At 37.4% G+C, this 17,770-nt stretch overlaps 2 protein-coding genes and 1 pseudogene across 3 annotated transcripts; 2 read left to right on the forward strand and 1 right to left on the reverse strand.

The window, feature by feature from the left end:
- Positions 1-710: 710 nt before the first annotated feature.
- On the reverse strand, positions 711-3,435 carry LOC126790453 (5'-deoxynucleotidase hdd1). Of its 2 annotated transcripts, none has more exons than XM_050516689.1 (8): positions 3,089-3,435; positions 2,878-2,999; positions 2,744-2,781; positions 2,104-2,214; positions 1,931-2,010; positions 1,791-1,827; positions 1,677-1,718; positions 711-1,571 (listed from the first exon to the last, which is right to left on the reverse strand). In XM_050516689.1, exons 1-8 carry the CDS (start codon positions 3,344-3,346, stop codon positions 1,567-1,569), a joined length of 693 nt encoding a protein of 230 aa, XP_050372646.1. In that variant the 5' UTR covers positions 3,347-3,435; the 3' UTR covers positions 711-1,566. The 2 variants fall into 2 exon arrangements, with proteins under 2 accessions (XP_050372646.1, XP_050372645.1); XM_050516688.1 differs by having other exon boundaries at positions 923-1,582; positions 3,089-3,434.
- Positions 3,436-7,297: 3,862 nt separating this feature from the next.
- On the forward strand, positions 7,298-7,726 carry LOC126792423 (RING-H2 finger protein ATL11-like). Its single transcript, XM_050518844.1, has one exon. It carries the CDS (start codon positions 7,298-7,300, stop codon positions 7,724-7,726), a length of 429 nt encoding a protein of 142 aa, XP_050374801.1.
- A 6,929-nt stretch (positions 7,727-14,655) lies between these two features.
- Positions 14,656-15,296, forward strand: LOC126792425 (GLABRA2 expression modulator-like; annotated as a pseudogene).
- Positions 15,297-17,770: the final 2,474 nt, after the last annotated feature.

Genomic DNA, 17,770 nt, shown 5'->3' on the forward strand with positions numbered 1-17,770 from the left:
ATTCCTTTTATATATATCCATAGAGAATTTTGATGGATATATGAATATCATTTGTTCCTCGATATGAACGTACAAGGACAACCTCAGATATTGAGCAATCTTTTATTTTGTTTACAGGAATTTGTTTCATTCATTCATCATGCATACAAGAGGAGAGTGAGTAATATGGTTCACAAATAATTAAATTAGCAAATGAATATTGGTTTAGACTGAGATGCTTCATTAGCACACAGTATTTTGTAATACAGGAGTGGTTAATAAACTAATTTGGAAGCATGCAGACAAAGAAGTGGGTCTTGTCTTGCAGAAATGGCAAAAGCTTGAAGGTAGTGGTAGGTCATGTGCTATCCCTCTAATTATTCTCGTATTGTTCTGCAGTTTTGGTGCCCGTGAAGCATAGCATCCACCTGTTGCTGCTAATTTGGACGGTGAGGGAGATCAGTTACTCTACTTGTTTAGGTAAAGATGTTGAGCCTAATTCACTAATTGTGCTAAAGAAAAGAACAACAGCTACTAGGGATTCCCTGACAAACGAACGATTAAGCTGTTATGCATCATAGGTCCGACTTATGGTTTGGGTTAGCTCAGACCTCAGAGGTATAGTGCTAGTTCATGTCTAGTGCTACTAAAAATTTATTCAAACTTTTTCCTAAGGTTACTATAAAGTAAAAACTGGAATATTATCCTTGCTTAATCATCTCCACTTCTTGTAACAGAATCTGACGTTATGTGTTTATTTGGAGTTAAATACCGACCTCACCACAATAATGAGACTCATGAGAGAATATTTCCCAACAAAATATGTTGGTGCGATGCATATCTATCTAGAAGGCTAGAATGGCTACGAAAAGTAAAAGGAACCATAGATTTGACACACACGTTTGCACAAACAAACATGAGTGAACACAAGTGAAAAACACTTGTTAACCTGAACGTGAAAGATCATAGCCTTCCCACTAAAGCTCATCATACTACGTAGGAATTTAAGGGCCTCTAAATTATCAGAAGCTTTCTATTCATGATTGTGACAGAGAGATCAGATCACCATGTGAACAATGTCATTGAGTTGGGTTGGAACACTGAGACTGACCTCGCCAAACCCAATTACCAAACCTTATTACGTTTTCGGGTCTGCTCAACCCAGAGATGTAAAAAAGATACCATTTCCTGCGTAATGTTTGATCCTATTCATTCAAAATTTAGCAAGTCTATAGTAACAGAAGTTAGAAAGTTTAGCAGACCTCTAACTGATGTATTCAGAGAAAGTGACTAATGGGAAATTCAAAATTATGAAGTATAAAGAGGGTTTCCTACTTCCATGTTCAGTTCAGTTAGCAGTCTTCACCTATCTGACATTTTCCTTGCTCTTTTCTCGCCTATATCTCCAGAGTTGTTATATCAGACTTGTTTAGGTCATGTAATTTCCCTGCAGTACTGGGAACATGCACATAGGGTGTGTCTTCAGAAAAGGAACGGCTTTGACTGCAAAGAGGAAATCAGTTCTGGATTTCGCCCAGCTGTGTATTTCTCCTAGAAATGATCTCAGCTGCCCAACTCTTCCCTAGATCAGTCTGAAACTTTCCTGAAAAGAAATATTTAAGTTGCAAACACATACGAGGAACCAAAAAATATCAACTCTTTCTGCATCAAAAAGATATCAAATGATTTAAGCCAACCTGCTGTGGAAATGAAAAACTCGTCCAGCACTTTTCCATGTTCTGTTACAGGATTCAGAATATCAGAAACCAAACAAAGTTATAGTGAAAGAAATGTAAGTATGAAACACATACCCATTTCATACTCCAATGCTTGCAGAATCATTTCAACCTGGACACAGTTGCATTGACCATGTTAAGATAAGAAATACACGCAGAAAATACATAAAAAAGTACACACAGAGTATACTTATGCCAGTCAATATAATACATACTTTGTCAAAATCCTTAACGAGATTAGCCTCTACAGAGGAATTGTTTTCATATTCTGCCCAAAGTTCTTTGATCTCTTCAGCTGCAGATAAGAACATAATGGTTAACATACTACCAAAAAGACAACTACTTAAAATTAATCAAAGAACTCCACGAAAATAATACTTAGTGATACCTCTCATCCCTCCACCAAGAACTACGCACATTTCGTTCAAAGCTGCTTCTTCCATTCTGCTCTTTTCCTTCTTAGGCACATTATCAGCTGGTGTTATATCTCCAACAATAGCTAAGAACAGTCCAAACACCAACCAAAAGTCAATACCCCAAAATATGTGCCTAGATATATAGATATAGGTACCCTAGACAGACTGACATGTACCCTAGACATACTCTATTAACCATGACGCTTTTGACTACCAAAGACCAAAATCTCTAAGGTAACAGCACAATAACAAATTACTAGCATCTCTACCACCCCATCCATACTAATGTAGCAGAAAACAAACTGTATGAGTAAAATTTATATTACTAAATCATCATAAGAACATAGAGCCTTGAGCATCAGCTAAGCACTGGCGAGGCAAACATCACAGTTAGCCCTTCTTTCATTCATTTTCCTACACTACTAAAGTATAGAACTACATAATCTTCATATTCCATAGAAATCAAAGCCTCATCATCATCATTGGAAACTTAACAAAAGCATCAAATATCTCATGTATACAATCTGTTTCAACTATAAACACAAACTGCCCTTAAATAAACACTTCCAAATACACCATCACAACATTTTCAAGTAGGCTAAAAAAGGGTACCTTCTGCAATGTCATGCACAATAGCAATCTTAATACACCTGTCAAAAAACAAACAAACAAAAACAGTCTAAGCAACACGAAGAGAATAAAAATGTACACAAATTAGAAAACTCAAATGAATAAAAAGGAGGAACCTTTCTCTATTCAAACCAGGGATATAGCCAGCAATCAAAGACATCAGAGCCATGCGATACATATGGTCAGCAATCGACTCCCCCTTTATTCCATGATTCACCCACCCTTTCCTCTTCGTCGTCTACTCACATTTCAACACCAAAGTCTCAATCTTTACACACAAACCCTAATTTTTCTTCACTTCCAAATTTCCCAATTGAAAATCTTTACCTTGAGGGAGTGGCACAATGTGAGAAAATCAATGGCGGACGAGGCGGAGGAGGACTTGATCGCAGCTTCGGGCCGGCTGGACCGAGAGGCGTCCGGCGACGGCGTGTGGCAGCGGACGGAGAAGAGCCTGGCGGGGGATGAGTCGGGGCGGAAACTGGGCCGGCGGAAGGTCCGGTTGAGGAGAGGGAGAGGGAAGCGAGGAGCGAGGGTGCGGCTGAGATGAGCGGCGCAGCGACTCGTCGGAGAATTAACCGCCATATTTTGCAGAGATTGAAAATTACGAAGACGAAGAAGAAGGGAGTCTTTTTTTTCTTTTTCCGTAATTAAAGAGTAGTCGGCTCGCGCGATACGAAGTTCGTTGGAGTCTGTGCATTTACATTTATGTCCTTGCATTTCTGATCATATGGTTGATTTTTTTTGTTACAAATGAGACCTAAAAGACCAAGAAATAAAAAAACACATAGACTAAATATTAAATCACGCTCATGTGCGCATACATCTATCAATACTGGTCAGATCGTCCAAGAAAGCCTGCGCAGCATGTGCATGATGGTAGCAAACTCAATCAGCCCCAACTCATGAGAAATACTCTTTTTGGCTAAGGCATCAACAATCATGTTACACTCTAAAAATATGAGAGAGCTTCACATTCTGTAGTTTGGAAATCATAGAAGCAGAGACCCAAGATGATGCATAAAAGTGTTATCCTTTTGCATAAGTTGGATAAGAATGGCAGAGTCAGACTCAATTTCAACATTTTCACTATAATGTTTGGCAATGAGTTTCAGACAAAAAAAAAACCCCAAGCCTCAGCATCCAAAATCTCCCAAATCCCCAAGTTGATTTGAAAACCATGAATCAAATGCCCATGCTGATCTCTAATCACCCATCCAACACCAATTTTCTCAGAGTTAGGAGTTCTGGTTCCATCAATATTCAACTTATATCAACCAGCATGACTTAGAGAGCAGCTCCACTCTTCAGCATAATCTCAGATGATTTTAGCAGTGTAAACATGCATGATAAATGAGGTATCAAAAACACACTTTTTCTCCAATTCCATATAAACCAGTAAATAAAGACAAACATATTGCACCACCGAATGTTATTCTTGACTTTAAAATGACAGTGAAGCTGAGCCGCCAATCAGTCATTCCAATCAAGAGAAGAAGAATTAGCAATTGAAACAGGATGACTCATACCATTCCAAATAGCCTTGGATCTGCAACAGTCTCTAAAAAGGTGAATGAGACTTTCATCTGCAGAGTTACAAATAAGACATTTAGCACTTGTAGTAAACATTCTTTTAGCTCTTTAAACATTAGTTAAAATTTTCTTGTGAATCACATACCAAATAAAAGTTTTCAACTTGGGATGACAACTCACTTTCCAAACAAATCTCCACATATGGTTTTGAGCGCTATTTATCTCAAAAGGAAAATTGTAAGCAGACTTAACACAGAACCATCCATTAGAAGTAGACCCTCAAATAAGTCAGTCAGCATCATCATCACAAAAACCAGTTTGAACATTAACAATTTGAAAGACAACATAATAAGGCAACATAAAGTTTAAAAGCTGAATATTCCACCCATAATCACACCAAAACTCACATACCAGAGCATTATGATCAATAGGAGCATAAGAAATATCACAATCAATAAGAGGTAAAGAACCAACCCACACATCATGCCATACATTAATCTTTTTACCATTTCCCACTCTTCACTTAAGATTTTTCATAAATAAATGAGCACCATGAGAAATACTTCTCCAAACTTAAGAGCAATCAGAAAGAGCACAAAAATCATGATCAGTGATATCCATATCCTTTAAATATTTCTCTTGAAACATATTAGCCCACATACCAGCATCATTTTGCAGAAATTTCCAACTGATCTTAGCCAACATGGCTTGATTTATCTCATAAGTTTTCTTAATAGTTAATACCAAGGCCCCTAATGGACTTAGGTTGACAAACAGTATCCCAATTGACTAAGTGAACTGTCTTCTTAGCCTCAGTGTCCTCCCACAAGAAATATTGATTTAACTTATCCATCTTCTCATAAAAGCTAATGGGAATATGGTTGAAGTTTTTAGTGTGCAAGGAATGCAATCTTATGTTAATTAGTTGTTTATATGCTTTGACAACCATATAATAACTATATTGATTTTAGTCATGCATATTTGTTCGTGTGTTTGTATGTTGTGCACTGAAGCCTTTGGACCATCCACCTCAAATTTAGTCCTAATTATGTATAGGAGTTGCATGCATGAACTCGGGTACACAATATATGAAGACAGTAAGAATTATGCTGATAATAATGACCACAGATGAAGGATCAACGTACATCCGATTAATTAACAGCTCCAAACATGTTAGATATTCAATTTCTTTGTTTGGTGTGAGGTGGCCGGGTGGTGAGATATATATATATATATATATATATATATATATATAAACTATTATATGTATTTATATAAACTATTATATATATAAAGTATAAACCGATCGAAGTCCAAAACAGTATCAGTAGGAATAAATGTTTTGATTTTGAAGCACATAACAAAGCTACATAAAGAATACACAAGCATAGCCGAGGGCAGTGGCCGCTCGACCTGAGACATTTGGCTGCGTCGACCTTCAGTTGTTACAACGATATATGAGCATGTTCATTCATGGACGAGCTAGGGAAATGGACGAAAACAAATGAATCGAACAAGAGTCTGGCCTTGACATCTTTAACATGGATGCATCTTTAACAAGTACCTGATGAAAGATATATGAGAGACTTGTCAACCAATTACATATTTTGGTTCGTGCATGCATACATGTAACTTGCTCATCGACCTCTCTCGGTCACAAAAAGCGTTTTCCATGGAAATCACAATTTACATGCATATGCATTATTGTTCATGCCTCAGTTTACGTTGTTGAATATAATTCTGATCGGTCCAGAAAATTACATGTCACTGGACACCAAAAAATCTCCGCTTGGAAATTAATATCCCCTTCCTTCATTTAATTTGATGGCTAAAGGCAGTCGTACAATTACAAGAAACACAGAAAGATTTGTGGACAACGGTTATCTACTAGTCTATTTTTCTTGTATCTCCCACACACATGCATAAATATTCTCTGTACCTGTCTATTTGTGGACAACGATTATCTACTTGTCTATTTCTTGTATCTATATACTAGGTTATTATACTAAGGAACAATATTTATTCTTGCATTTTTGTATTTCAATGTATCGTCTGTATTTTTTGTTTAATCAAAGTATACTGGTCGACTATTTGAAAATGGCTCATTTGCTCAGAAATGAAATGTTCAAAATGTTCATGTAATTTCTTGCTCTCATTAGATTATTTGTAGTGCATGAACCTCATTTTAAGTGAAAATGTTCACTAGAAACTCAAATGCCACTGGTCACTTCTTTAGTACTCCATAATTTCGATCATGTCTACAACTCTACATTCTTTTGTACCAATTATGTGGAGCCAGAATTTAGTAATGTTTAAATTTCGACCATTTAACACTTTTCAAGGATTATCATGATTAATAAACTTTAGAATTATCTCTTGGTTGGGATTAATACTTGGATTTTTGGGGCAAGAGAAGTTCGATCATCTCTCTATGTTTTCAGAAAATAAGAATATAAACAGTACGTGCAATCGGAAATTTATATATTGAACCAATCTATTTATGAGAATGACATATCTATATGACCCGGCATGGAGCCTAGGAGCTCGAGAGACGACAAGATCCGACCAACAGAGTAAGGTTTAGTACTTTCACCACTATTCATTTTCGTATGAATCACGGGAAAATTCTGTTGTACGCGGAAATATAACATGCAACAGTTTAGTCAACCACACACCCCTCGTGCATCTTATGACAATCGCTATATCCACCGGTTAATACTATATGTATGGCATGCAGCTGCTTTACAACATCTGAACCCTGAATCACGCGCATGTTCTGTTCATACTTCATAGAACATTTTATGGACGAGAGGACGGGTGTGTCTTCTAACGATCGAGCTTCGAGTCTTCGTCAACTTTCTTCTATAAATACCTACAACTGGTCCTCGTCAACTCATCATCCCAACTCCCAAGTTCCAAGTCTCAAGATTCCTAGCTAATTGATTCCCTTCCAGACAGTCTCATCCCTCATCTTCTTATTCCCTCATCTAGCTTCTACCAACAATGTGGAAGTTCATAGTTCAATTTGCCACCCAGTTGAGCTGGTTGTTCGACTACTTGCTTTACTGTTCTTTCGCGAAACCCTACTATGAGTTTGAACTACCTGCAGAAACTACAGAGACGACTCTTATTAGCACAGTGGACTACGAAAACCCCAACACTGCTGTAAGTTCTGAAGAAGAAGAAGAATGCGCTGTGTGTCTATGCAAAATTGAGGAAGGAGAAGAGATGGGAGAACTGAGATGTGCTCATCTCTTTCATAAAGCTTGCTTGGACCGTTGGACAGGTCTTAAACATGTTACGTGTCCCCTTTGCCGGAGTTTCCTAGCTCCCCCAGTAAGAAAAGAATCTCAGTTTCAGATCGAAGTGCTTCATTTCAGGTTCTGCTCTTTTCAGTCTGATAGAGATCGGGACACATGGTGGTTGCGCTAAACCAGAATCGATCGAGCGACGGAGACAGAGACGCCCATTCTAGATATCAATTACCAAATTCAAGGATATGCCACTCTGGACTACGTTTTGGAGTTGGTTCGTTTTGATTTCAATATCAAATTACAAGATACATATATAGTCTTGCATATATATCTAGCTACCCTTTTAAAGATGTAAGGTTTCGCACTTTGTGATCTCTTTTGAAATCTGTGTATGAATTCTATTTATGCTATATGGCCTTAAACAAAGAATTTTCTTCTGAAGACAATAACAAACATATATCATTGGAGAAACTGTATTAACAAAGAATCCTCTGAAGAAGGATGTTCTATGTATACATACAATTTTTCACTTGTGTCCCTTTAGAATGTTCTTTTAAAAGAAAGAAAGAAAGATGATGTTAATTAACAAATAAATTACTGCCATTTTTTGTCATCTCGTAGTTATGAAACGAAACAGCGTCAGAGCACATAAGAGCTAAACCCACCACTGCCTCTCAAACTATGAAGTAATCATACAGGCCAAAACAAAGGAAGAAAAGCTTACTAGAAAGCCGGTAAGTTCTTTGAAGCATCACCTATGAAATATAGAACTCGTAGAAGCACACTATTAGTCGAAATATAGAATTCATATTGTAATCACGCGAGTTTTCGGGTTCAATTTGTATGAATTTGTAGAATTTTATAAACTTAGTAAATTTAATAAATCGCATTTTTCTCACTTCACGACGATGTCGAATCAAAAACGGAAACGTAACGTTTCCGCGACGCGAGAATCGACTTTTACTCCGTCGCTCGTTTCCGAAAACGTCCTTCACGAAAGTTGTAGAGCTCGTCGATACGATTTCGTGTACACGTCACGCGTTCTAATCAGACGTCGTACGTGAAAGTTATTAGTGCCAGAAGTTAGTTTCCGATTTTGGAAAAGGGTATAAAAAGGAAATTTTTGGAGCTAGAGTTTCCAATTTCAGAAACCCTCACCCCGCAGCCCTTCTTTCTCTCTCTCTCTCCACCGGCGATCTCCCTCCACCGGCCACCGTGCTTGACACCGCCTGTGTCATTGGGATGCACGGCCACGACGCGTCGACTGGTGGTGACGGCGACGCACCCCAGGCGGAGATCGAGCAGCGCCGGCGGAGCACAACCTCGGCTCCATCGATCTCGACGTCGCCTGTGTCGTAGGAGCTCGGAGGCACGTTGGCGAGCTCTCTCCCTTCCCCCTCGACGTGATTCCACCGGCGGTGAGTCTCGAATCGAGCTGCAACTCCGTCGATCTCTCCCCCTCGATCCGAGACTTCGCGGCGGCGATTGCGGCGGTTTCCGGCCGGTCCTGGACAAGGCGAAGGTATGGTTGTGATCTCCCCTCTTGCTTTTGATTTCTCATGTTAGATGTGTGTTGATTTGGTGGTTGTGGTCGAAGGTGGTGGAGCGGCGTGTGTCGCCGTCTGTGGCAGCACGTGAGCGCAAGTGGAGTGATGTAGAGGCGGCTTAAGACCGTGGGAAGGGTGGAGGAGGGGAAAAGACTAGTTTTGGGCGGCGGTGAGCGAGCTACGCGCCGGTTTTGGAATCGGCACGTGGGCCCCACGTGCGGCGGCGCGTGAGCAGTAATTTCTAACAGTATCTTCTTGTAAAAAGTAATTCATGTATTGTCACTGTAAAAAGTCAATTACGTACAGTAATTATAAAAGTAATTTACATACAGTAATTATAAAAAGTAAATTTCTGAAAGATAAATCGGTATTTAATATTTACTGAGATAATATTTATGATGAAATAGTACATGGCTGTACAAGAATACGTAAATAGTACGTACTCATACATGTATTTGAGGTTTTACTTGTACGTAAATAGTAAATAGTACGTAAATAGTATGTACTTGTACATTAATACATGAATAGTATATGTGTGAACAGTGAATTCGTAAAAACCGAAAAAATTCTGAACAGTAAAACATTAGTACTGTCCCGGCATTTGAGGTTTTACGTAACGTTTCTACTCACATCTTATCCAATCTAGGTGATCGACGAAACAAGTAAAGTATTTGCTTTCGGAATTGTAGAAAATTACGTTCAGGAAAAATAAGGTGAGTAAATTTCACTACGATGAGTCTACCCTTGGTGGTGATTCATAGTTACGCTTTATTTTAAAAGATCGAACTATGATATGTATATAGTATAGTGGGTTGTGTATGTGTATAAATGGTAAAATCGATATATATATGAGTTGCTATATTATATACTATCACATTTCTATTTCCGACTGAGTTTATTTATCGCACTGATATTTATTTTATTTAAGCATGAATAACTTGTCTTTTTGTACAATAACATGTGAGGAATGTATTGTACGTGGTTTTAACTTGAGTTATGTTAAAACGTTTTTCTGTCTTCGGATGCGTTGGCATGTCGGAACCTAGCTTTGGCCGGGCACGATTACGATTCAGTTAGAGCTCTAGTGTGTCTGCCGGTGTATTAGCATGATAGGTAACATATGGGTGATCGGCTTATGAGTACCCATATTTTTTGGATATTGGGTAACATATGGGTTGCTCAATTTTGGATAGGTAACATATGTATGGCGACATACTGCATGAGGGGTAACAGATGAGTACCTGGGCCTCATGAAACCCATATTATAAATATAATTGGGTAAACATATGGGTTGCTCAATTTCTCATGAGTACTTATATTTTCAGATATGATTGGACAACCAGATGGGCCGTCATGTGACTCATGAGTACATTTATAATTAAATGTTTTCAGTATTTTTCTGTTATATTGATATGCGAGTTATATTGTTGATTTACTCATACGAGCTACAAAGCTTACCGGGTTTGTGTTTACAATCCCGGTGCACCTATTCGATGGTGTAGGGGATAATTATGCATGTGTGGATTCGCAGAATTGAAGGACTACTCTGAAGATTTTCGATGTTTCTTTCCATTTGATATAATGCTTGAAATATATGTTGGTTTTGTAATAATCAATTTGACTGAGATGCTCTATAAACTCAGTAACGATACGCTGTGGCGATAAGATGATTTCGATTTATTGAGATTGTTTTAGTTTTTCATGGGTTCGATTTTCAAATTTCACACTTCAAAATTTCGGGTTTGACACACACATATATATGCCAAAAGGCTTTAGTTATTGGCTAATATGCAGTATATGTAGAATTACATACTATAAATATGATACAGGAGTAGGAAAGGTCAACCACCCCCGAGATTAACTATCCTCAATTGTTCCAGGTATAACAAATGGTTTAGTTGATAGGCAAGTCGCACTCCGTAACAAATGGTCGTAATATGCAAGAACCTTCTGGTTTTACACTCCACAAACACAATTTTTTGTTCCAATAACATTTGAAATCCCTTTTGAAAATGTAGATATCAAAATAGTGAAATTTGACGGCCACGCCATAGAGCAATAATATTGTGTTGTCCCCCAAAAGTTTGGATTGAAACGAAATTCAAAGGAATTGTCATAGGTGAGTACTTGGGTTCCGAGATCATCATCCTTTGATTGACAACAAATGGTTAGGTTCATGTTGTTCGACAACTGGTTAGTGATGCGAACATGTGTTTTCGCTTCCGACATGGTGAGAACCATCAAAACAAACACATTGGAAGGAAGCATGCACTTTTGAGAAGCAACAAGGCCATATCTAACTGGTTGAAGAAAGTGAAATGTGCAAAACTTGGTACTCCAACATGTTGTTTAAATAGGGGGAGTTTAGATATACATGCTTTCACATAAAGAGTGTTAGCATATTTATCACATCATATGAGGTTAATTAAGTAGACCACTTTCTTTCACCTAAAGAGTGATTGCAAAAGAGGTTTAATTAAGTAGAGTTAGTAGACCACTTTCTTGGTTTAATATTTGAGCATGGTACTCGTACTTTCCACTATATTTTATTTTATCAAATTCTTTATTATAATTACTATTAAAGGAAATTAAACTTGTTTTTGCAGGGAAAAATGCTTCTTGCTCACTTGTGTGATGAGCCGAAGGGCTTGTTTTTGCATGGCATGTACTATATGTTAAGATTCTACTTTTGCATGTAGTATCATGCTTTTCTCCCTTTATTGTTACTTTTTCAAGAGGGGGATACATTTTGTCGTCTCTTTGTCGTTTGATGCCCATCCCCTCTACAAGATTAAGCGACAAACTAAAAATTTTGGAGGTAAAATTTTGGAGCTTAAAGGTTCGTTTAGCGCGAGTATACTCAAATGTTACTAATAGAGACGGATAAGTTTGTTTCCATCTTTTTTTCAGCATAGATAAATATTTTTAATGTATATAAAAAATAAAAAATGCAATAAAACACCTACATTTTTGCACTCTCTTCTACTCCACGTCTCCCTGAAAAATAATAATCTTACCTGCAACTGATAACTTCTTCCATGGTTATTATGAGGTTGGAGCTAAAGGAGACGTTTTAGACGAACTTGTCAAGAACACAAATACAAATATGTATGTTTTACCCTTATGCTTGAATCTTGGATGTTAGAGAAGTGTATTTGAATGTGTTATTGAAATATTAAATATCAATATCGAGACGTCAAGGTGTATATATGCGAGATGCATTATTGCATTACCGCATTACCTGAAAATTTAGGCAAACCTTATAAACTATCATTGTCCTTTGTCAATTGATCAATATTAAGGTGTTTCATGCTTTAGTGATCAATAGCACTAGGAAAATATACTTAATAATAGATAGGCACACTACCATTCTCAGAACTTACTAGGCAAAGAGTGAAACTTACTAGGCACAAACTTCCTCATGAACTTACCAAGCCTTGGTGTCACTGTCATAAGTACGGGTGAAGGAATTCAGGTACTCCTTCACGTTTGCCGAAGTGGAAGCCATGGCCTTGGCGTATGTCACGGTCGTAAGTACAGGTCGGAGCATTGGAATGTCTTCTCGGTCTCTTCCGAAGTGGTGATAATCGGAGCATCCAGACCCATGGATTTGAAATCCATTCTTCTCTTAGTGGATATGGATATGTTTGATTTTGTAAACTTCTTATGTGATTTGGGTGCTTTGGGATTTTGAAGTTTCTATAGGAAACTTACTGGTTTATGCCTATTAGGTGTTTGTAGAAATGCCTAAGAGGGAAGATACATGATTTTAGATGATGTTAGGTGTTTGTATACGTGATGGTAGAGATGATCATTGATTTAATTCATACTGCTTTATATGATTAGGTGTTAGATACTCAAGTTCTTAACTTTAGCTTTAGGCTCTTATATTTTTGATCAAAATGTTAGCCTCAGACTTAGTTGTTCTAGTTTTATTGTTTTCCTAGGAAAAATTTGTCTACTTAAGAAATGGTGCGGATCTTTTATCTTGAATTATTTCATACTTATACTTTATTGAAGATGTAAGGTTTCGCACTTTGTAAACAAAGATGTATAATTGGAGAAATTGTATTAACAAATTGTCTATGAACCTCAACTAGCCTAATAATCGAGCGTCCAGATAAGGGTTTACCACGTTCAAATCACAAAGTTTTTAGTGATTAGATACTGTAGCGATAAACACCACAATGTCAAAAAATAGTTAGTATCAAACTATCAATATTGTTAGATACATTACCTCTTCATTGAAGCCTACTAGGTGCATTTCACATGCACTGAGAAAGTAATTAGTTCTTAGACTCTATTTCCTCACAATGTCAAAAAATAGTATGCATGGACGATGTAGTTAGGTAGGACTGCTATTAGTCTTTGCTAGTTCTTGTTAACTTGTGTTTTTAATTTTGGTTGTCCGACTCCAGTGATCTTCACTTGATAATAGACTGTAACTTACTTGGATTATAAAACTTTCAAATTGTAATACCTTACTTGTATGTGCCGCATAGGATTCTACAATTTCTAATGGAATTCATCCGTTAAGGAAGACGATCAAATGGTCATCAGTACTTAAACTAATAAGAGTACAAAAGTAGTGCTGTATGTTTGGGGTTCAAGTGTTGTGCATCAACTCAGTGGCGGACTTACATAGGAGCAAGTTCAGCTCTAGTCCGGTAGGCTTCAAAATTTTACATTGGAAAAAAAAAATAGCCGGTAATTAGAAAGAGCAGACCCAGTAAGGCAGTGACTCACTTACCTAAATTTTTTTCCGCTCACCTAAGTTTTAAACTTTAAATCCGCCACTGCATCAACTGCATGTTATATATACAGATTGGATGGTGATATAGAAGAGCTGTCATTAGATGCACGCGCTGTGTAAGAGGTAAGAGTGTGGGTGGGTGGTGGTTGAAGCTGCTGCTATACCACCAGAATTTTCCCATGTTTGTATATGAGATATGAGAAATTATTGTGTGTACAGAGTACATTACTGAGGTGCCCCAGACCAATTAATAATTGACACGCGTTCAATACACCTTAAATCTGAGCTGAGCTGTTTTGGGATGCTAACTCCATCATTAACTCCGTCGTTGTGCAATGGTTGTTCTTCATCTGCTTTGCCAGATATCGTTCTGTCTTCTCCTTCATCATTTATTTACCATGAATTTTTATCTCTATCAATAATGAAAGATATACTCTCACTTTCCCATAGATACCTCTCACAATTCTCACCTACACCAACTAAAGGAGACCCAGATTTTGCAAACAACCCAGATATGAGAATCTCTCAGCCTAGCTATTTTACCTAGCTAAAAGATTTTACGTAAGAAGTATGATTCTTTTGTATATATTAAAAGTTATTTTCTCTTAATTTACTTGTTTTCTTGCTTTGCAAGTCTCTAATAATGCTTGTTAGATTCCAACAGCGACTCGATCGTACCATATAAAACCTAACTACTATAGTTTTGAATAAGAATTCGTTCGTATTTATTTAAATCGAAAGTGCAATTTGAGATTGTTCTTCGTGGTTTAGGTTTGATACCATGGACCTAGTCCTGACGTCACTTAATATGCCCCAGTGCTAACTCCATCTTTCTCCTTCAAAAGTTTTGTGGAGACCGTACGCAATGCTTTTAGGACATGGGGAAGCTACAAAGAAGGCTGTGGATATCACCGGAAACACTTGGTACCACTTGAAAACAAATCCTAGTTTTGCTGATGCCGCCACGGGAAGAATTGCACGAGCAACAAAAGTATGAGCACTTCGTGGTTCCGAAAGTATCTTTCGATCAGCCTTCGACATAATTCCTGAAGAGCACCTTCAAAATTCATTTGCATGTTTCTTATCCACGTCGTCCGGTCCAATAATATATGGGAGTCTTACATGTATCTACTGCCAGAATTGCTTATTGTACGTAGTGACAAACTTGTTTTATACAAATTTGAAAACCAGACTGAATGTTGCTATTATAAGGTGGAAATTAATCCCATTGCATAAGCTCAAAGCAGTTAATTCTTCGTTAAGCAGATCCCATCCTGGTGAAAAGTATATTTTATAATGGTGACCATGAGAGTGTTACATGTATCTAGATTATCTCAACTGATGACCATGGATTTTGGTTTATGGGGTTATGAAATTATAATGGTGTTGTTCAATGCCTACAACTACAAGGAGCTCTACATGGCCGGAGCGTATCCCTGGGATTTTGATATCGCAACAGACTTCTTTCATTGAGCCCGTCGGAAGAGAGAGAAGTAGAACAAGAGATAGACGTGTTTGATGCTGCATAACACTGGATCATGAACAACCAAAAGGACCAAGTTTGAAATTGGAGAAGAGATTCAGAGCAATTGTACTCCTAGTGTTTTCGAATGTCTCTGTTTGAAGACGAAGTGAGTGGAAGCGTGCATGTGTATATAGAGCTTTGGAAGACTGGAATTGTCGAATGCATAGGTAATTGACTGGTGGAAAGAAAGTTCATAGTTTGTACCGAGAAAAGGAAAACAGTTCATAGTAGAACTTTAAGGAATTCACTAAAAAAGTCATTTGCTTCTCAAAATAAAAGCCATTGCTTCCGTATCAAAAAAAAAACCCATTGCTTCTCAAAATATTTCAGAAGTCAATAACTAAAGACCAACAATTTTCACAAAACAAATTAACGAATTACATGGCCAGGTTTCCTGTATTTTGGCTATTGATGATCACCTGCAGTTCCAAAATTTTGGTCCTATCGGTGGTATAGACATTACACGGGGCTTTTCACATTGCCAGGAAAAACCTTAGAAGAAATGCAAAGTTTCTTCCTGTACGTCTGGGAGTTGATATAATTTTCCTTTTTGCGCAGTTCAACAATTGATTAACAAGGACATACATGTACAATAAAACACTCAGACAATTTTGACCTTTTGAATAGCATTCATTTGCTTTGGTGTCAAACTCTGCAGTTGATGAAAGTAAAAAATATGTTAAATTCAGGAGTTTTTTTCACCAACAGACCCTCAACTCTGGTGTACCTACCAATGTGATACCTCAACTCTTAATCGTACCAATGTGATACCCAGACTCTAGTATTGCTATCATTGAAGTACTTCCGTTAGTTTTTTTAAACTTTTCCGTTATCTTGGTGACGTGACAGGTACGTGAGGCCCACAAAGAGGGTTAAAAGACAAAATTAACCTCATCTGAGATGAGCAATGTTTTTCCCGCCCTTTACCTTGAGAAAGACACCCAACAATTCCAATTTTGGCGCCAATTTTCTCTCTCTACTCCTTAATTTGTGTCTCTTATCTAAACTAAAGAACTACCGCCAACCAGTCGACCACAATCTGATAAAACCCTAGATCAATCTCATTTTCTATTTTTACCCTAGCACTTGTTAAACTAACAGAATAAATATATAAATTTATATGGAACATCTCATTTCCACAATCTCATAAGAATATAAAAACACATAACTTAACGAAATTCAAATACATGTTTAAGTACCATTAGTTGCCACCTTTTATGTTGATCTGCCATGATTTTTGCTTGTAAGAACTAATGGTACATGTAGTTGAATTTCGTTAAGTTATGTGTTTCTATATTCTTATGAGATTGTGGAAATGAGATGTTCCATATAAATTTATATATTTATTCTGTTAGTTTAACAAGTGCTAGGGTAAAAATAGAAAATGAGATTGATCTAGGTTTTATCATATTGTGGTTGACTGGTTGGCGGTAGTTCTTTAGTTTAGATATTAGACACAAATTAAGGAGTATGGAGTGAAAATTGGCGCCAAAATTGGAATTGTTGGGTGTCTTTCTCAAGGTAAAGGGCGGGAAAAACATTGCTCCTCTCAGATAAGGTTAATTTTGTCTTTTAACCCCCTTTGTGGGCCTCACGTACCTGCCACGTCACCAAGATTACGGAAAAGTTGAAAAAAACTGACGGAAGTACTTCAATGATAGCAATACTAGAGTCTGGGTATCACATTGGTACGATTAAGAGTTGAGGTATCACATTGGTAGGTACACCAGAGTTGAGGGACTGTTGGTGAAAAAAACTCTAAATTCAGCCATAAGTAGATCAAAGATTAAGTGTCGATCTTTTTTACAGAATGAGACGAAAAGCTGACCTTGTAAATATTATCAAAAAGTTGTATTTCCCTCTGAGAAAAAGTTACAAAAAACTCAACAAGATATTTTGCCAAATTAATCTGTAAAATTAATGAGACGAACGTATATATATAGAAAGCATATTTAGTTGGCAGATATTAAACAACTTCATGAAACTCTGAAAACAAGAAAATTACATTCGCATTATACTTGGTTAAGGGGATCGGCCACGCTCAAATAATCATCCAAGAATTGGGGAGGAGGAGAAATAAACATGAATGAAAAAAAAAACAAAAACAAAAAGAAGAAAGTGAGATTCGAACACAGGACTAGCCCTCCCTAACCAAGTGTAATTGCACATCCTCCCTAGCCAAGTGTAATTGCACATCCTCCCTACCCAAGTGTAATTGCACATTGGCCTTTAGCAAATTCCACCAACTCAAATTTCAGTATTATTAACACATATAATAGGTAATATTTCAAAGCGATTTTTAGCTGGGCTACCAAGTGGTTCCGCCCTTACTTTTACGAGAGAGTACCGGAAGCTTTTGAAAGAGAAGATCTCTGGTTCCGCCATAGCTGAGAGGTC

The sequence above is a fragment of the Argentina anserina genome, chromosome 4 (genome assembly GCF_933775445.1).
Source record: "Argentina anserina chromosome 4, drPotAnse1.1, whole genome shotgun sequence".
NCBI classification, from domain to species: domain Eukaryota; kingdom Viridiplantae; phylum Streptophyta; class Magnoliopsida; order Rosales; family Rosaceae; genus Argentina; species Argentina anserina.